The sequence below is a fragment of the Lonchura striata genome, chromosome Z, assembly GCF_046129695.1.
Source record: "Lonchura striata isolate bLonStr1 chromosome Z, bLonStr1.mat, whole genome shotgun sequence".
NCBI classification, from domain to species: Eukaryota; Metazoa; Chordata; class Aves; order Passeriformes; family Estrildidae; genus Lonchura; species Lonchura striata.
The window spans coordinates 41,293,982-41,314,943 of NC_134642.1; the positions used below are offsets into that span (position 1 = coordinate 41,293,982).

The 20,962-nt window shown below is 43.6% G+C and overlaps 2 protein-coding genes across 4 annotated transcripts in view; one reads left to right on the forward strand and one right to left on the reverse strand.

The window, feature by feature from the left end:
- The window catches only part of UBAP1 (ubiquitin associated protein 1), a 33,351-nt gene extending 21,994 nt beyond the window's left edge, over positions 1 to 11,357 (reverse strand). For all 3 annotated transcript variants that reach the window (XM_021554599.2, XM_021554596.2, XM_021554600.3), the window contains exon 1: positions 11,244 to 11,357. The gene's annotated coding sequence lies outside the window, so the exon portion shown is untranslated. The remainder of the gene's footprint in view (positions 1 to 11,243) is intronic.
- A 3,741-nt stretch (positions 11,358 to 15,098) lies between these two features.
- Positions 15,099 to 20,962, forward strand: part of DCAF12 (DDB1 and CUL4 associated factor 12) — a 32,742-nt gene continuing 26,878 nt past the window's right edge. Inside the window, exons 1-2 of the mRNA XM_021554564.2 lie at positions 15,099 to 15,305; positions 16,151 to 16,405. Of these exons, the coding sequence (XP_021410239.1) occupies positions 15,225 to 15,305; positions 16,151 to 16,405 (336 nt within the window). The 5' untranslated portion in view covers positions 15,099 to 15,224. The remainder of the gene's footprint in view (positions 15,306 to 16,150; positions 16,406 to 20,962) is intronic.

The following is a 20,962-nucleotide window of genomic DNA, read 5'->3' on the forward strand; positions in this document are numbered from 1 at the left end:
AGGACTCATACCAGCAAAAAGGGCTGCAATAATCTCAATGAAGTAATGAAACAAGTCCTAAATTTGATGAGCAGAGCAACTGTTTTTAACTGCTATTTTCCTATATCTAAAGTTTGGATAGCAAATATCCTGCCAGTTTTGAGAGTTTGAAACTGTCAGATGGTAAGCATCTGGTAACAATCAACAAATATAGCTACTCCAGCTTAATTACCATAAGATTTCATACTACTACCACAGAGTCAATTTTTTTCTAAGAAATCTTAGTACTAGCCAGAACCATGAATTTGCATTAACTTTCCTCGTTAATCATAGCACTTTAGAAGAAAGCTAATATTTCAATACAACCCTTCTTGAGAGAGACTGCTGATTGCTAGTTTCAGTAACAAAATAGCCCACTTACTCTCTCTCTTCTTTTGTTAACATGCATGGAAGAGCAGTGGAATATCCTGTACATTTAGAATGTATGCCTGCAACCCAGAATATCATAAACTAATTAAAATGCTGCTCTATTTGTTGCAGTGGTACTTCAATGTGTAACAAGCTGATTCTGAAGTATTTGAGTATTATAAATATTTCAGACTTGTCCCAGTTATGAATGAGAGCTAGACAGACACTCTCAAAATTCACAATAGAATAAAACAGCTTTTAATCCATTAATTACAACATACCATTTTTAATTCAAAAATAAGAGAATCTCTGCAGTTTCAAGCTTTTTGTTCTTAGAGTCTTTAACTGAGGGCAGTAACAGGCAGCTGATCTGGTATTACTTAGAAATAAATTCAACTCTGTTCACCATACCAGGACCTTCCAGCCATACTCCAAACACCAACACAAAAACTCAAATTATTTTGGTATATAAAGTAATTTGTATTAATTAATTTTCAATATTTATTTATTAACCATAATATAATTAATTTCAGTATATAACAACAATTAAATGGCTATGTAAAAAAAATCTATCCAAAGAAAGCCATAAGGTTGTAATCTTTTCCCTGTAAAAGCTCAGAAAAGAAATTATAACATTTGTTGATAATTATGGTTTTGGTTATAAATTTGGTGAAATATTAACCCTTATAGAATTGATTTAAGGAAGCAGACAGAAAAAAAAACCTATCAATAAATCAAGATGGCCAAATTTTTTAAATGGAAAAATAAAATCTGCCAGCAGGTCAAACACCACTTGCAATTCCATGTATTGGATCTCAGCCAAAATATGCGCCTCTTACAATGTACAAGAATAATGAGAACAGTGTTATACTACTATAGATACATCAATTTTTCTTTTATACTTGGATCACATGTACTGCCCACTCTTACCACACATTTAACATTTTCCAGGCAAAATGCAGCCTGGTACTGATGGAAAAAATAACCTGTTATGTTAACTATTCCACCTCCAAACAACCCTGCCTGTCCTGCAGCAAGCAGGCTCAAACATTGATATTCAGCATGGAAACCACTGTTTCAGACCCTGATTGCACACTCAGCTGAAGCAGTTTCAGCACATCAGGCCAACAGCCTTTTCCCATTCCTGAAAGGATCTCTCTCATCATGTGGTTAAAACTGTTAACTATTCCTGCCATCTGATGGCCCTGCCTACTGACACATCTCACTTCCCTCAACTAAGAGCCACATTCTAAGAATATAAATTCCCTGCAAACTCACTTGATTCAATCATGGAACATTTTGGGTTGGAAGGGACATTCAAAGACCATCTAGTCCATACACTCTGTACAGGCAAAGCTATCTCTGCTCAAAGCCCCATCCAGCCTGTCCTGGAACAGCTCCAGTGTGAGAACCCCGGCCTTATTCTGGGTTCCCATGTGGTGGTGAAATTCTTCCTCCAACCCATGCTTCTAAAGAAAAACTCCACAGGCTTTTGCTGTTTGGTCTCAAGGCAGTTTATTGTGAGCTATCTAAAAGATTGTCTTCTCGGGCTGCGGCTGTTTGGTCAGCAGCCTGGGCAGAGGCACACACACACCCTGACATCCTCTCTATCTGCTGTTTTCTTCTTCTTTCCTCCCGCCCAGGGCTGCTGCTATCTTTTATATGATGTATTACGTATTACATGTTTATAGTTTTCCCTTAATACTTACTACCTATATTACAAAGTGCTTTTCTACTCTAAACCAATATGTGAGTGTCAACATCACCAAGAACATGGAGGCAAAGTAAAAGAAGGAGGAAGAACAGGATCAGCCCACTTTCCTCTATCTTAGAACTTCCGACCCCCATGTACAAAGTGAAAACCCCCCTGTACATGTGCTAAAACCCCCCTGTACAATACTAAAAGAATTTTCCCTCTACTTTGTAACTACTTTTACTATACTATCTAACCCTTTGTGACTGCTTGTTCCACCTGCAAAATTGGTAACTCATTCCATGGCTCAAACTCAAAATCACAGCTGTTTCCAGCTGCCTGCTGGGGTCTAGAATGCCTCTGACCAAGGCCTGGAACCTCTAAAAATGTCTGAGAGACATTTTGAGTTCCGACACTGCAGGGATGAGCTATCCACAGATTTCCAGGGCAACCTGTTAAGTTCATCGCCACCTTCATTTTGTCCTTATGTTCAATCTCAATCTTCCTGCTTTTCAGTTTCATGTTTCAGTGTTGCCATTTTCCAGGAAACACCCCAATTCACCATAAATTAATCTTTCTCCAAATACTCACTTTGAGATACATGGAAGGAAAAGTCCTAAACACTTCATACTCCTGAAGCAACTAAGAGCTGGTCATAGGACGCCTGGAAAAGTGTGGTCTCCAAAACATTAATTTGTGAAGTGACAGTATAAGCTCATAGCATCTTAATTCTCACTGATTTTCAAGACATACCTCATGAGACTTGGTTTGCCTTTGCCTTGACAGTGCTATTGTGAGAAACCAAATTGCATCCGAGATGCCACAAGTGTGACATTTTTCACAGGCTTATTTGTCTTTTTCTGGGGTTTATGCATTTCTCCAACACATCATCACTGGTCCTTTCTTAGCTTTCAATGCCAACTCATTCTGTCCTTAATTCATGTGTCAGTCTTGTTTAGCCAACAGGCATCTGTCTTCATCTAACCAATCTTATCAAGATTGAGACAAGAAAATAAGCATTGACAGAAGCACACATCTGAAAATATGCCAGGTTTTGCAGCACTGAAGGATGAAACTAAAAGACCAGGAAGAAAACAAACTCTTATCACTGTTCATGAATACTCACTTCAGCTACTGTCATATGTTCATTGAGCTGAGGCCTCATCAGGGACATACTCCTTACCTAACCAACTCAACACAACAAAGGAGTCAAAGTGAAATTCAAAAAATGTATCAAGCAAGTGAAAAGATGGCCCCATTGCATTAATGCCTAAAAACCAATCTCATTTCATTTCTAGGCATAGTATAAGTCAATCCTGCTTTCAAGTCTTCCCACTCAGCCCAAACAAGACTGAATGACAGCATTAAAAAGATGAGCTAGATGGGAAATACTATGGGTAGACAGCACCAAATTAAATTTCACTACCAGAAGTCATGTTTTCAAATGAAAAAAATTCACCAGTTTTTAATTAACAAGGAACTGTTGCATAAGAACAGGAAACTGATTTAAAATTAAGAGTAATTTCTTAATTATTTCTTGCAATGGCTTGTAAACTTTGGAGAGGCTGGAACTGGTATAAAGATGTTCTGCCCTTTAAAAATACATAGTAACAGAAGCATCATTATGAGCTATCAAAAAAATAATCTGTATATGAAAACAGCAGCAGATACTTGAACAGCTCAGCAAACTGGCAGTACCCACATGGAGTATACTCCTGAAACAATTTGGAACACAGGAAGGTAAGTTGCCTTGAGCAAGTATAGTCTAGTATAGAAACATAAAAATTTACCTCTGAACACTGAAGTGAAACTAAGATTGCCCTCAGCTATAGTGGATCTATTACAAAACAAGAGCATGATAAATAAAAGAGCTGCTTGTTGTGTTTTATATTAGTAAACTTCATGAGCCCACACTACCTGAGGGCAGCATACTCAGTCCTGAGCGCAAACATCTTCCTTACAATCTCTTAATTTTGTAGTTCTCAAATAGCAAATGCCTCTCTATTAGGGGCTGCTTAAATTGAAATATGGTTCAGCCTGTAATCCAATACAGACTGAAAAATTGAGGAATGGAAGCCAGAAGCAAGAAGGAAAAATCAAGGACTGCACATCTGTTAAACAAGGTTTACTCTGTGTGTGCAACTGCTACAGCTGAGGTTACTAGCAGTGAAGATACATAAACATGCAGACAGCCCCCATCCTACCAAAAGGAAAGCAGAGCAATGACTCAATCCTTGAGATTGTACTTTTCAAGGATGCTCCACAGCTGCTACACTCAACATACTGCTTCAGAAAGCTTTTCTGTACCACAGGTGTCATTCCTCCTTCCCTGCCACATTCACACAAGGTGCCTGGTAGATCCCCACACTTCATAAAATAATCTCCTCATCCAGCTACCTTAATTGCAACTGTTTCCATTTAAAATGAGCTTTAAGATTTAAATTTCCTCACTTAAAACAAACTGAAGGAGAGTGCTTTCCCCTGTGTAAGACAAGAAGTCTGCCCTCCCAGCACTGCATCCCTACTTGCAAACCCTGCCAATGTTTGGGCAGGTAAGTTTAAGGAGTAGTGTAAAAGTCTGCACTTTGAGAGCGAACTTTCTATCACAAATACAGGGAGCAAAATCCAAAGACTTGCAAGGTAGTAAGAGAGACAGACCGGCACACGCATAGAATTACAAGCCTCCCAACAGTAAGAGTATATGGATACTGAACTTCCAGTGCTCAAGTGGATCAGAAAATAGAAAAGAAACCAAAGACAAGGAAAGACACTGCTTTCAGATGAAATCTACATACCTACAGGATATTTATAATGCCAAGAATTACACACTTCTAATTCACTTTCTTTCCCCTGAGGGCAAAGAAGTTTCCATTATACCCTCAGCACCACACAGCTCTTATATGAGACTCCAGAATACCTGTCAAGGCACTTAACCAGCAGTGAAACTGTCCTGGTTTTGCAGGTATGAGGAATACAGTACAAAGCTGAAGCAGTTTGCCCAGTCATCCAGCTCAGCCAGCAGCAAAGTCAGACCACAATCTGTATTTTCCAAATTCCAAACCCACAGCTAACCCAGGAATCTCACTGCAGTCTCTCTCAAATTTACAACAGTATCTGTTCTCTACTAAATTACTCCTATTCAGTCCTTTTCATCTCACTATAAAAGCCCAAGGATGCACTTCAGATTTGAATATGAAATTTGGTGTAGTCCAAACTTTATTTTTAAGTTATTACTTCCAGTTAATTTAAGTCTGTAATTTTGTTACATACTATATAGCCTGTCTCAGCAGTACAAACTTTTTCCCCGCACATCACAATATTCTTCAGCAGATACAGTAATGAATTCAAGTTCTAGAACACTTACAGCAATGAATAACTACATAGAAATTGCTAATTTTAAGTGCAATGCATCAGAGATGCATTAACTTCATCTTCTCAGGACATTTTGACAGATCTGACTCAGCTTCAGCAATCTAGCCTTATTTATTTTATAACTAGACCAGAGTAGGTTGCTGGATGAAGCTGCCCCATGACCATGAAAGTCATCCCACAGATTCTCCTCTCCAAACATTAAAGCCAGGCAAGAACACAGGACAGCTGACAGCACAAAGATCTCTCCCAGTGGACCGTCAAAATAACCATCGCACAGCAGTAGGATAGCTTCTGTTTAAGAAGCAAAGTGGCAATACTGTGGCCTGACCATTCCTCCTCTGAGCTATCATATTTTCTACTGTCACCTGAGAATCAGTCCCAGCCTGCCCCTCTCATAACCCATATGTCTGATTCAATCCAGCTTACTTTAGGAAATTAATCCAGTGCTGCCTAATGACAGAACATGAGTCCCACATTCAGATTCCTGCAGGAACATCAAATTACAGGACAAATTTGCTTTGAATGAAGACTGGCATAAAATGGATACACAGGTTCTCTCCCAGCATGAAAGTGAGAAATCCTTTCCATTACTTGGTAGAACCGATTTATCCAGAGTACAGCCAGATCCCCTGCACTAAACATGGTTACATTTCAAGTGTTCATCGCCAATATTATAATACATACAGAACATCCCCAGAGAGAGGAAATCTTTCAGAACTGCACAAAAACTGCATATGCAATATGGGAGCTCAGTATGAACAGGGTGACATTACTGCATCACGAAAACAGTGGTCATTTTGCCAACAGAGTTCCCAGAGTCCACCTCCAACTTCAAAGGCAGCTCAGACCATATCACCATTCATGCCAAAACCAAGTTCTTCACCTTTGCCTTCCTTCATTTATTTTTCATCTTATGGATGGAACTGGCTTCTTTAAGGTACATTTACTAAGCCTTTTCCAATTGAAGACCTTCATATAGATAAGATTACACACTATAACAGCATTACTTTGATATTCAAGCTTGAATGCGATAGCTCTCCCTTCACATACAAGTTCAGAAATATTCAACAGTGTTAGTTAAAAAGAAACAAGCCATCTTACTGTCTTTTCTTGGATTTTCTTTGCAAAAGAGACATTAAATTACTAAGCACTTACTTCCAGGTAAGTTCCCTCCCACAAGCAAGAATGAGGCCTATACACACAGGTACTTTTTTTTTTCCTCCTCTTCTTAATAAGGAATATAAAGGTACTTGCTGGAAACAGTTTTTTTGTATACTGTTACAAACACAGCAGGCAAAATGAAACTCAACAATCCTTTGCCTGTTTTCTAACAAGAGTCAGACTGTCAACACTGCTTGTAGTGACATAATACTTAATTAAAAGATTAAGAACACATTCTTTTCTTGGAGGCTATGCAGCATAAAGCTTTTCTGGCCTTTTTCATCAAACACAGTTTTATTCCAGATGATTAATAGTGATTTTATTCAAGATTACCTTCCCTGCTACATGTGCCTTCTATATTTCTATGTCAAATTATGCCACAGTACTATGCAAGGACAACACATTATGGTATTAGTAATTAGGGTGGAACCCAGAGTGACTTTGCTGTATCACAGAGGGAAACACTTAAAAGTTTAAACAACTACTTCGGAGAGTGTTAATAAACTAGGAATCTAGCTTTATTTTAGCACTCACAATTGATGAGGTGTACCAAATTGAACACACAAATGCTTCCCTGTGTCTGAATTAGGCACAGGGTTGAAAACATGACACAGCACACTGGTAACAGGCACACCTTTGAAACACACCTTCCCAAAACCAGGGAATAAATCTCATCTGTCATTTCAGTCACGGCTTCCTCTGCTGCGTAGCCTAGAGATGACAAATGGTGCAAGCACAAACATATATGTAAGGAAGGGGGTAAAAAAGAAATCTTTCACATAATCTAGTAGATTGTTACCAGAACTGCTGAGCTCCAGTAACACAGGCCAGACAAAAGCTCACAGCTCTTTACTACTATTTTCCCCTATACCAAAGCTAAATAAAATACATTAATTGTATTCATATGCAGATCATCCTCCAGATTAAGCACTGACTACATCTTGGATAGGACTCCCTTTCTTCTGATTTAAAATGTTTCTCTCGTGTAAGAGTTTCTGACACAAAATGCAGCTGAGATAATACAAACTCAGTCAGCTACAAACTATAATACTACTAATGCAGCATGGTGCTTTGAACCAATGTGTTTTCCTTCTAGAAGGAAAGATTTAAGTCTAAATTAGAGCAATAACATTGTGTTCCCCTTTTGATATAATTCTGTATATTCTGTTTCAAGTACATTGCAAGCTTTAGAGATTCTGGAAAGACCTTGTAGCTTTCAAAAATTAAAAAAAATACAAACCAAACCAAACCTGAGCCTTCTGTCCTTTAAAAGTTTTCATCCACAGGAAAGATAGCATTTCTTAACTTTTAAGAAAAAAAGTGTTTGCACAAAAGGATTTTGAATAAATCTAGACATTTGAGAGACGGAAAGCCCCCATTGCTCAGGTTCTGATGGAGATCTCAGCACAAGACTACACTGACTGCAAGAGGTCATTAGGGACACAGAACATGAGCTTATTCAAACCAAGTCAGAGGGTCAAAGCATTAAGCAATGCACTTGCATACCAGAGAGGATTACCTACCTAAGTAGTTAACACACAACTGTGAGCACAACTGTATCGATCAACTGCACTAATCCCAAGGATCGATTGCAGAGTGGTATGTGCTGCGAAACCAGTTATCAGCATAAGCATACAAAATGCAGGGATGAGAAACCAATCTTTGATGCATCCTAGAACAAACAAGAACACTATTTATAAGTTGTAAACAACCCTTCTTTGCCTTTCCTTCAAAGAACTGTTTTCACAAACAGCTTCAGAGCTTTCCAATTATGGCTTCACTAGATTTTCCTTACACTGACATTGATCTGAATGGCACTGATCAATTTTAAATACAGAATCATGCCTTTAGGTAGAGATCCTTGTAAAATGACAGCTGAAACTCTGGGATTCATGACAGAAGAGACTGGGAGTGATTATGCTACACAAAACACCAGAGAATGTTGGAAAGAAGTTCTATGTAATAAAGAAAACTAAATTTCTTGCAGATCAATTTATCAAAATATTCAACCCAGCACCAACTGTAAAATACGGAAACATACTGCTCTTAAAAACTCATGATACAAAGACTGGATATGGACAACAACGATTATAAGTGAACTAAATGAAATTATCAATCCTTAGAGTTTGTGAACGCAACAGGAAACCATAAGATTACACAAATTAAAAAGGAGGATGAGTAAGGCGACACCTTTTGTGTCATTACAGCACTTCCACCACCACCACCAACCAAAACAGCACTGGCTGTCACAGTGTGACAGATGAGGCTGGATTGGTCTAGAAACCTGACTCCATTCTGTCAGTTACAGGTTTTTGTCTCGAGGATAACAAAACATCATGTGAATACTGGAGATGGAGCTTTTCCATGTGTTTTGATGAATTTTCACCATAATGATTTTTCAATCCATCATCATAAACTATACAGGAAATCTCCCGGCTGACCAGTATACTCTTTCAATACTCTGAAAATGTATGTACTCTTCATTAAAGAAAAACTAACACATTGAGTCACATACATTAAATCTGACAGTTTTTTGGTTTTCTCTTTTAAGTTTCACATCCGTTTGTTTCAGCTCACACTTGAATAGCACTTTAGTAGCAGCAACTTCTTCCCTGACTCCTTTGTGTCACAGGGCATGCATGCAAAGGGGAAAAAAAGAAAAAAGTAGATATCAAATGCAGGCCAAGTACAGGTGGTGAGGCAAGGAAAGGGACATCACTTTGAGGTTTTTTTCTGAGACTAAACCTACAAACTTGCAAAAGCTGATTAAAAATGACATACTTTTTTGTTTCCCTGCCCTTAGAATTAAGGTTTTTGCCTAAAAGTTTTAAGCCACCCAGTGGCAACGGTAATGTTAAGAACCACTGGCACTTCTGAATTGCAGTTCTGTGTGTACAGGAAACTGAAGTCATTGAGCAGCAGCTCTTCGTGGTGCTGTAACCCAACACCACCCCGCACACACCTCAAAACGCTCCTCGTGCTGTACCACAGGCAGCACCTCAGCCCACCCTACTGCCTGTGCTTGCTGCAGTTTTTCCCCATGGAGAAAAGGGAAGGAGGCCAAAATAGGTTTTCCTCACTCTTGCCTGAAAAATGCTAGGAATCCAGCCATTGCAGGACTGACTGCACAGGGGCAGAAGGTCCCATACTCCAAGGCTGACAAGAGAAGGTCATGGAGAGGTCTGACTAACTGCAGCACTTCCTCTTTTTCCTCAACACCCTGGATCACAGCTGGAGTAGAAATAAGATCCCCCCTCACCAAGCTCCCACATGGGACTCCTCCTAGTCCCTTAACAGGCTGGGGGATGCAGCAAGCCTTCCATCAGCAGCACAGCCACTGAAGTTACATCATGAAGCACAACCCAGCTGCCCCTTAGTTTGGCAACACTCCCTTGCCAAAGTGAGTCATGTAGGAATTCAAAGTGCTTAAATCCAATAGGAATACATTTTACTGGGTCCAAGATGGCAGCTAAATTAGTTCCACAGCCAAGTGCCAGAGTCCATCTGCTTATCTCCACTCTCATGAGAAAACATCAGTGTTGTAACATTTCTATATGACAAGGTTTTTTTCACTTGTTTGACTTTTTTATTGACTGGGGAATAAAATCACTTAATAAGGCAGATATTAAATTCCATCTATTGTCATTTCTTTTACTAATTAAAAAAAAACCACCAGAATAAACCTAACCTTCCCTTTGTACAATAAATTCTGAGCTATCAAAACACAGGAAGACAGCTCTTGAATTATTCTAACTAAAAATAAATAAATGCACTGAATGTCTTACTTCTAGTAAGCACTGGGCTAAAGGGATCACAAAGCAACATCAGGAAATTGAAACAACTAAACTGAAATATTCTTACAATAATGTATAAATCCCTGGGATGTTTGCATCTCAAACGCCAAGAAGAACGTAGTCAAAAACAAAACAGCTAACTAGAAAATATCGCGAAATTGGTGATAAGCATAAAAAGAGAAGTGTAGGGCTACAACCCACTAAACAAACATTACTGGATCTTTAGCTTACAAGGAGATGCAGACAAAGAGTGAATACTCCGTGATTTAGCAGAACGCACAAGTAGTCACAAGGGAAGTAGTAGTCATAGGGAAGATGAGTACCGCGATTTGCACAGCACAAGACAGAAAAATGAACTAGTTACCAGGAGGCAGACTCAATACACACCATACACTCAAAGAACATCAGATGTTTGTTTTGGTTCTTCACGAATTTGGTTACTGCGAGGAAGCACTTCCGAACATCACGGACACCAGCGGCTTACTCGGATTTCAACAGCCACCACGCAAACTCATCAAGGGCAAATTCATCAGGGGTTACGAGGCAGAAAGACACTCCCGTAACTCCGGCGGTCCCGGAAACTGCTGGAAAGCAGGAGGCTGTGGGACAGGAGCGTCATCTCGCCTTGCTCCGCGCGTCCAGCCAGGGCCGAGCGCCGGCCCCTCACAGCGACTCCCCAGCGCGGGAGCGGAGCGTCCCTGTCCCCGGAGAAGAAGAAGGGGCGCGGTCCGTCCTGAACTGGCCCCGCCCGGTACCAGCGGCCCCCACCCGTACCTGCGGAGTCCCAGCCACGCTGCCCCACGCAGTACCTGCATCCCCCCAGCCTAGCCCAGTACCTGCGGCCTTCGGCCCCGCTGTCCCGCGGTCACCGCCCGCCGTCTCTACTGGCCCCGCACGGCGCCGCCGGACCCGGGCGACGCCATCTTGTCTGGGCCCCGCCGGCGGGATGGCGTCACGATGTGACGTCTCGTGCGCCCACCGGGCCAATCGGGAGCGGAGGGCGGTGACGTCACCGCAACAGGAGGGGCGGGGCGAAAGCAGAGCCACGCCTCTCCCGGGGGCGGGGGCGTCGGTGTGTCCGTGTGTCCGTGTGTCCGTGTGTCGGTGTGTCGGTGTGTCGGTGTGTCGGTGTGTCCGTGTGTCGGTGTGTCGGTGTGTCCGTGTGTCCGTGTGTCGGTGTGTCCGTGTGTCCGTGTGTCGGTGTGTCCGTGTGTCGGTGTGTCCGTGTGTCCGTGTGTCCGTGTGTCGGTGTGTCGGTGTGTCCGTGTGTCCGTGTGTCCGTGTGTCGGTGTGTCCGTGTGTCCGTGTGTCGGTGTGTCCGTGTGTCGGTGTGTCCGTGTGTCCATGTCTCCGTGTGTCGGCGTGTCGGTGTGTCCGTGTGTCCGTGTGTCGGTGTGTCGGTGTGTCCGTGTGTCCGTGTGTCCGTGTGTCGATGTCTCCGTGTGTCGGCGTGTCCGTGTGTCGGTGTGTCCGTGTGTCCATGTCTCCGTGTGTCGGCGTGTCGGTGTGTCCGTGTGTCCGTGTGTCTGTGTGTCGGTGTGTCCGTGTGTCCGTGTGTCTGTGTGTCGGTGTGTCCGTGTGTCCGTGTGTCCGTGTGTCGGTGTGTCGGTGTGTCCGTGTGTCCGTGTGTCCGTGTGTCGATGTCTCCGTGTGTCGGCGTGTCCGTGTGTCGGTGTGTCCGTGTGTCCATGTCTCCGTGTGTCGGCGTGTCGGTGTGTCCGTGTGTCCGTGTGTCCGTGTGTCCGTGTGTCGGTGTGTCAGTGTGTCGGTGTGCCGGTGCGTCGGTGTGTCCATCGTGTCCCAATCTGTGTCACCGACCTTTGCCAGCCTCTGATGCTCTCCCTGTCCCGTCCCTGCTCCTGTTCCATCCCCCTACCAGTCGCTGTCCGTGTTGCATCCCTCACTCTGCCCTGTTCCATCACTGTCCCTGTCCCTGTCCCTGCCCGTGTCCTGTCCCCTCCCTGCTCCTGTTGCTGCTCCTGCCCCTATCCTTTTACCTGTCCCGTTCCCTGTGCCATCTGTGTCCTTGCCCGTGTCTCTGTCACTGTCCCTTTAGCTACTCCAGTCCCTGCTCTGTTCCCAGCTCCTGCCCTGCCCAGAAGCTGCTCCAGCGCCTCCTGCCCCTCTCCCAGCTGTGCATCGTGCCAGGGCTCCCCAAGGGGCTGGATGGAGGTGGGACGCAGAGAGACCCTTTCCTCCCACAACCTTCAGCCCCTTCTCTCAGCAGCCACGGCTGCATCACTCTCCCGGGGGTCTCAGGGGACATCCCCAATGGGTTTTCAGCCTTTTGAGCAGTACTTGGAAATTGAGAGGTTTTGTCCAAAATGGGTGTGGTAGTTGTGTATGTGAGGGTGGATATGGTGAGAGGAATTAATCATGGTAAATCATGACCAAAACCGACTAAACTGGAATTACTGCTTGTATCCTCAGAGGAAACTGGAAAGCCTGAGAGGTTCTTTTATAGTTTCTTTTTCAGTTTGACTTTTCACAGCACCCTTGTCTTTGGGGTTGGTTGGATGAAAACACAGAATAAAGGTCATAAAACCAGTGAAGTATCAGGAAAATGTGTACTGATTCGATGTGACTTGCACCATCAGATATCAGGTGGTCAGAAGCTGACTTTTTCTTAAGGCCACTATGCATATCAAATGTTTTCCTTGTTTCTTTACTCAGGAATACCGCTGGCAAGTAGTGATTTCTGGGTTTGGATCATATGAAGCTTTGCCTCTGAAATCACAGAAAAAAGAGTGTATGAGCCATGTGGACATCATTGTCCTTCCACATGGATCTCAAAGGGGTGTAATGAAATGCAAATATAGTGTTATGTCTTTAATTCCCCAGCAGTTAGTGATTTCCCAGGCAGAATATATGGGAAAATGTGGAAAATTCAGGACTCCTGGACAACTAACCAATATGATTAAACAGAAGCTGTTTATTGTTTACATTGCACACATATTTCTAGATTCTACAAACTACTATATACATGCTTCTTGACTGGTGACTTTGTGTTGTTCACTCATTTTCTGCCTGCACTTCTCAGTGTATGTGATTGGTTATAGTCCAGGTGTTTCACAGTCCTCTGTTATCTAGGTATTGTGGTCTTGGTTTCTCAGCCTCTTCTTTCTTAATTTAGTGCAATTTCTGTTTCAGTAGCCTTGTTGAATTCCTGAGGCTTTGATAACAACTGTAGGAGCAGGCTGGCTGGCGCACACTGTGGCCTAGCCCTTGCAAATACAATGCAACAGCAAAATGACTGGGGGTAAAATTAGAGAAAACCAGGGAGTTGCATTCACATTCTAACAGAAGTTAGTACAGAAAACAGAGAGTGAAGCACAGTTACAACTCCCTGGATGGGATGTGGTCAGCGTGCCCAACTTCCCCCACACAATCCATGTTAAAGGGGACTGAAGGGAGGGGTGGAGCAGAGTGGAGACACCAGGGCCAGGCTCTGTTGAAATCCTGGCAAGAGGGGGAACTCAATGGTGCAGATAAACTGTATAGCAGCTGAAAAACAAGGGGAAAAAGGAGATGCTTTGCTGCTGAACCAGCTACAGTGGCGAGATCACAAATGCCCACCTCCATCCCAGAGGCTGCCTCAGGTGTGCACTGACATTACCCACCTCCAAGGTACAACCATCCCACACTGGACAGGGTGCATGACTAGAGTTACTCTAGTAAAAATAGAGTAACTAGTGCAAAAATAGTATAAAAGTAAGTTAAAGATGGGGAGAAGTTAGGGACTGTTCCAGTGTAACTTCTGGGATCAACTGGCTGATCAGGCTGAATCTGTCAGAACTGTACTCTATGTATGTTGATTGTTTATCTCAATTGCTCTGAATACGTTTTTGCAGCCAGATCCTATCAGCAGCAATCTTTGCACCTTAACCTGTCACAGTTTTCTGTTACATTAATAAAGGATAACTGTTCTGTAAACTGTTCTTCAAGGTGTGAGTCCTTCCAAGAGCATTAACAGTGGATAAAATACTTGAGTGTGCAGCCCTGGGAGAGGGTCTCTCTAATGCTTTTGGTGTGCATTTCTGAATCTTTCCTGAGGTGCCAAGAGACTAGCTAAAGGTGTAGAAACCCTCAAAGGGGTTTCTGTGTTTCCATGTGAACCACCTTCTGATCCAGTGGACTATTCAGTGAGAAGTTGGACATTAGGAAGAACTTCTTCACAGAATGGGCGATTAGACTTTGGGAATGAGCTGCACAGGGAGGTGAAGGAGTGACCTAAAGGAGATCTTTAGGGAAAGAGTGGACATGGCATTCAGTGCCATGGTCTGGTTGACAGGATGGTCTTCACTCATAGGTTGAACTGGGTGAGCTTGGAGGTCTTTTCCAACCTAATTTATTCTCTGGAACTCTGACAGACTGGTCGGGGACAAGTGTCTCGGCTTTCCAGGGGCGCTGACAGTCTCATCAAGCACGAAAGTTTTGGGAAAATCTCCGTTTCCTGGGAGGGATTCCCGAGACCCCACTTTGTACTGAGCCCGCCCCACCGCTAGGGGACGCCACACCCTCTCCACGCTGGCTCCGCTGCCATGGCAACGGCAGAGGGGGCGCGGCCCGTTTGCGGCCTGGTCGCTAGGCAACAGGGCACCCGGGCGGGGCGGAACAGCCGCCGCAAAGCTGAGATTCGACTGTCGTAAAAAGAGGAAAAAACCTGACACCCCGTGGTGTTGCAAAATGCCGTGAGGCGCGGCCGGCGGGGCCTGAGGGACAGAGCTTGGGCCCGGTCCCGCTCCATATGCCCCGAACCGCCCCGTCCCGCTCCATGAGGGGCCTCTCCTCGTCCACATCCTCCTCATCCTTCTACTATGGCCCGGAAAACAGTTAGCAGGAAGCGGAAAGCGGCGGCGGCTGCCGCCGCGGGGACTGGGGGACTCCAGGGGGAGCAGGTAAGGGATGAGTTGGGGGACAGGGGAGAAGCGCTGGTTCCCGGTGGTGGGAACGGGGAGAAGCGCTGGTTCCCGGGACCGGCGGACGTGCTGGTCCCCGGGAGGAAGGGGGGCGACCCTGTCCGGGGGATGAGGAAGGAAGGTGTCCTGATGTATTGGGGGTCCTGGGGAGGGGCAGCCACGGTCCTGGTGGTAACCAGGAATGTGGAGCCCCCGGTCTCGGTATCAGCTGGGGAGGGACAGCCCCGGTCCTGGTGTCACCTCAAGAGGGGCAGCCCCCAAGTGCCAGGGTCACCGGGGAGGAGGAACTCCCAAGTGCCAGGGTCACCGGCGCAGAGGAGCCCCTGGTCCCGGGCCAGCCGCGTTGTGCCCGCGCCCGGGGCTCGCGGTGCCCCGTTGTGCGGCCGTTCGCCGCTCGCTGCCGCGAGGCGAAGATGGCTGGGTGGCTCTGGCCCGGCTGGAGGAGGCCGAGTGCCGCGGTCGGTGTCAGGGAGCCGCCTGGGTGCCTCCCCTCCGCCTGCCAAGCTGAGGGCGAGGGCTGTCTGCGCTGCCTCTCTCCCGGTCCAAGCGCTCCGCTTCTTCCCGTGAGCGTTTGGCGTACCAACGGTGCCGAACTGTCATGGACTGTCGTTGTATTATCGCCGTGTTACTCCTTTAGCAGATATTTATGTTTAATTTCACGCTGCTAAAGTCTCTATCAGCATTCCCGAGTTAATTTCCATACGCGGTGTTCCATGGGTGGTTTGCAAGGCTTCAGGGTTTTGCCGGGAATATCGCTGAATATGAACGGGTGGTGTCTTAAAGTTTGGTTTAGTTTATCCAGTGCCTAACTTTATTATCCACAGTACGGGTGGGATCACTCTGTTCACAAAAGGAAAAGACTCCCGCCGGTGAAAAGGTCTCTAGTATACTACGTGAAAGGGAGAGAGGTCCGGATGCAGAATGAGTCCAGCTACCACCGCTTGTTGCATGGATACGCAGCCCAGCAGCTCCCCACCCTCCTGAAGGAGAGAGAATTTCACCTCGGAACACTCAATAAAGTGTTTGCCTCCCAGTGGCTAAATCACCGACAAGTGGTGTGCGGGACAAAATGCAACACGGTGAGTGCCACCTCTCGCTGTTTCCCTGTCCTTTGTTAATTATTCCACCTCCACCCTTAAACTATGCTTATCGTAATCAAAGTGTGTGGATGGCCAGGGAAAACATTAGGAATTAGGAGTGGAGTCAAAATCGCGCCCAATTGACTTTGAATGAGAGCAATGCTTAAGGACGATCTGTTCACATCTGAATATGAGGCAACCCAGGAAGTGTCTGTGTGATCTTACACAGCGATTTACACCTGGTTTCAGGACGAAGAGCAACAGTGGGATTGGTTCTTCCCTTTTGTCTTGCAGATGAGAAACTAACAGACAGATATTAGCATCTGTAATGGTTGCTGTCAGTGCCTGGCCAAACTTGCTGCTAAAATTCCTTTTTTCTGTTATGCTCAGTCTTACATAGTTTGGTTTTACATATGGTTCTGTGCTGATGGCTTTTAAAATTTGTTCTAAAACTGTGGTCAAACTCTTAGATATTTGTCAGAGCATCCAGAGATGTTCTGAGTTAAAAAAAAAAAAAAATTCAGATCGTCAGTGTTGCTTGTTGACTTTATTATTCTTCACTCTAAAACTGTTTCCAGTGTTTGAATAGTTTCTCTGGTTTATGTCTTGACATGCTTTTACAAAAACTTGAGAACTCAGGTTCTTGAAGTGATGCTTTGAAACATTTCAGGGGAATATTAAAATGGTGTCCTGTGGGATTAGTAATTGTAGATCATATTTCATAGGTAATATTCACCACCAGAGTTAGTAGCCCAAGTTCATTGGCTGAGGTTTCAATTTCATGCAAGGAGTTCTGATTGAATTAGTGAAAAAGGGTTAGAAGGAATGAATGCATAGATGTAGCAGTTCTTAAATCTCAGAGCGTATCAATTGCTGCAATTGCTTCTTTGCCTCAAGATCTTTCTGTGCCAAAGTCATGCTCAGTGGTCAGACCAGCAAGGGTCAATGGGCTGTTTTTTTCCTGTCTGATGAAATATTCTAAATATTATTATTCACAGTTGCACAGGGTGAGGATTTTATGCAGTAGCTCTTAAGAAGCAGGGCGTAACTGTATAAACAAAGCAATTATTTAACAGCAGTAAGCTCAAAATAGAATCTGTCTGCCTACTTTCTCCACATATGTTCATCTCCTCAGCCAGTCAGCAGCCAGCACTGTTTGTGGTTGTAGAGCTGCTTATGGGAGATGAACTCCTGCTGAAACACAAGCTCCCAGAAATCTTGCTTACTCTAGCGAGATGACTGTGTGTTTTATAGAGTGGCAACGATTTTGCTGTGTACTGTAACTTTTGTAGGTTGGGCGCATTTGCAGCAAAGATAAATGGGCAAGTGGGTGTTAACGCAACCTTGCAGAAAATTGTTTGGAACAAACAATCATGAAGCTGAGGAGGGATTCACTAGTATTGTTGTTACCTTTGCACAAGCTGCAGCCAAAGGTGTTAGTCCACAGCCAGACTTAACGTTAGAGACAGACCTCTGTCATTGAGCAAAATAGAGTGATTGCAAAAAAAGTCCCTGCAGCATTGTGAAAGATCATATATGAACTATGATCTTATGATCTATTATGATGTAATAGCTGTACCTTGTTTGCTTTGTGCTCACATTTGAACCAGTAAAGTGTTAAACTCTATACTCTAATTATGAGATTTTTCTCTCTTATATCCTGAGTGAGTGATCTATTAAAGAAAAATGCCTTTGCTGATTATCTATATGCTGAAATTGTGGTATCCAAGTTGGGAGTAAATTGAAAACACCTTGGTTGACTTCAATGAGGTTTCCTCCATTGGAGTTGTCCTTAATTAAATTCAAGAGAAAAATATAAACTATAGCAGTTATTTTAAACAGGGTTTGACTGTGGCACTGAGTGCTTTTAGCATTTAATTTATAAATTACCCATCACCTTGCAGTGCCAGGACGATTCACTGTTCTTAAGGACAAAACAAAAATACACTCTTGTCATAGAGGAGGAAGTTTGGGTTTTGTCACTTGGCAGTACTAGTTACTACAAAAACACTGAAGAGAATATGGAGTTCTCTGTCAATTACTCTTTTTTTGATGAAGATTATAATTTGCTCAATATTGTGGAGTAACTTTTTATCCTTACAACTGTTCCAGGATGTGAAATAACGTTATTCTTCTCCAGTGGATTATGGTGCTCATAGTTGAGCAGCTGTAAATCAAATTTTTCAGATATTTGTGTTCTGTAAAGGTATGTCCTTTTTCTGGTAGATTTAGAATTATGGGAACTATTGCAAGCATTCAAGCACCTAAAATTTCAAATTAAACTACCCAGACTTTTCACCTGGGCTTTGCAGAGCTGGGATTCCGGTTTGCAAGAATTTCCTTGACCTTGCATGCAATGGCCTCCTGTATGTTTTTCCAGTTCAAATGAATAATCAGGGAACTTCTGAGGGGTGCAGGCATTTAGGGTGTGTTCTGAAAAGTATCTGAATTACCAAAGACTGATGCTATGAAGATACATAGAAGAAAATGTCTCAGAAGAAGATACGGTCTGTAATCTGCGCTCTTCTGTTCAGGCTTCATAGAGAAACTCATGAGATTTAGGTAGGAGATAGGCTTATGGCAGACAAAAACATAGAACACAAGGTTCCTGCGTTTTGGGGTTTTTTTCCCTCTTTACTATTTCACGAAATTATGAAGAATAAAGTAGCATCTAAAAAGTAGTTTCAGTAATAGTTTTTCAGCTTCTTTTCCTCTCTTATTTACATGTACATATTCAAGATATAAACTTTTCTCTAATTGCAGAGTTAAAGATGAAAAACTATAAGAGCTGTATATACAAGAAGCTAATTAGTTTCCAGATGCTTGAGAATATATTTGCTTGGAATCTAGTTTGATTTTTTTTTCTTTTTCCAGTCAAGCCCTATAGATGTATTTGTATTTAAACTTTCTCAATGCTCTCCTGATTTCTCAGGCAGCTTTTCCAAAGCATGCATGGGTTGGTTTCTGAATGCTGGCTGAAACCTTTTCTCTCTTCAGCAGATTGCTGTGTTGCCTTAGCTGCCCTGCTGTAAATCACCAGCTCTCATTTCCTATTAGAGAACTTTAAACTTGTTTCAAGAGATCCTATGTCTGTTTCTGTGTCTCATACAGTTACAACCCAGTCTTGTCCTGTGATTGTGATGAGAGTACAATGGGAAGTTCCTCCTCTGTGAATGTGAACTGTCTGTGAGTTAAAGTGTCTTCCGGCTTTGCATATGTGAGGAAGCATCGAGGTGACAGCTCATTTCTGATCACATGTAGGAAATGAGAAATCTCCTCCAGTTTGTAGCTCTACTCAAAGTCCAGTGAACAATAACTGAAACTTAGTGTAAATAAACCTCTGATGCCTGTAGTTGGTATCTCCATTCACATATCTTTCAGTGGCTTGTGACCAAATAGCCAGGTGTTGGTTTCTTGTCTCAAAAGTATTTGCTTTTCTGTCAACTGCAGGTGATCAACTACTGCAGACTTGTGTCTGTCTGGTAGTTTCTGTTCCAGGTATGGTGTGACTTGTAAGGATGCCCTTTAGCAGACAATGTCTGTCACTTCTCCATGCTTTCTTTACCATCTGTCAGCATGTATTAATTGTCTCTCAACCCCCTGAAATTAAACACGGAGGGCCAAATGCAAATAAAAAGTTATAAATGTGATTTTGGTGCTACACAAATGCAGTAACATCAAAGTCTGTGACCATTAGCTGGTAGTGCTTCAGAGTTTCACAGAAAAGTGAAGTGCCTGATTTCAGGGCCTTGTCTGTGAAAATGTGAATTCAAAGTCAACCAACTTGCTGGCTGCTTTTACCTCTCCTCACTTCTCAGGTAGTTTCTTTATATTGTGGATTGTTTCGCTTTGGACCCTTTCAAGAAGGATGTGTAAGGCCATTATGCACTTGAGTTACCTCTACTGCATAACCTGTTAGTAAGTTTTGTGCATGTTAGTGTGGCTGATGTAGTTGCCATTCCCTGTGATGTTTGAAAAGTCATAGCAGGTAGGTGAAGACCCAGGTGACTGGAAAAGGGAAGCCATTGTATCCTTCTTGAGAAGTGGCAGAAAGAAGGACTCCAGGGGCTACTGACCTGTCAGCCTCCCCTCTGCCTGGGAAGATCATGGGATCTAGTTTCCTTCTAGAAACTCTGCTAAGGCACATGGAGGCTGGGGAGGTGAATTGAGGCAACCAGCATGGCTTCACCAAGGGTAAGTCCTACCTGGCAAACCAGAGGCTTTCTATGATGCAGTGACAGCAGGAGTGGACAAGGAAAGGGTTACAGATGTCATTTATCTGGACTTTTGTACGGCTTTTGACAGGGTCCCCCCTTCTGTCTAAACTGGAGGGAGAGGGAGTTGATGGATATGGACTGTTGGGTGCTGAGGCATTGGTTGGCTACATCCAGAGAGTTGGTTGGATAATCAAATCCAGAGAGTCAATGAGAGTCAATGTCTCAGAGTCCCAGTGGACATCAGTGACAAGTGGAGTCCTTCATGGATCTGTACGGGGACTGGTGTTCTTTAATGTCTTCATTAATGGCATAGAGGGATCCAGTGCACTCGGCATGATTG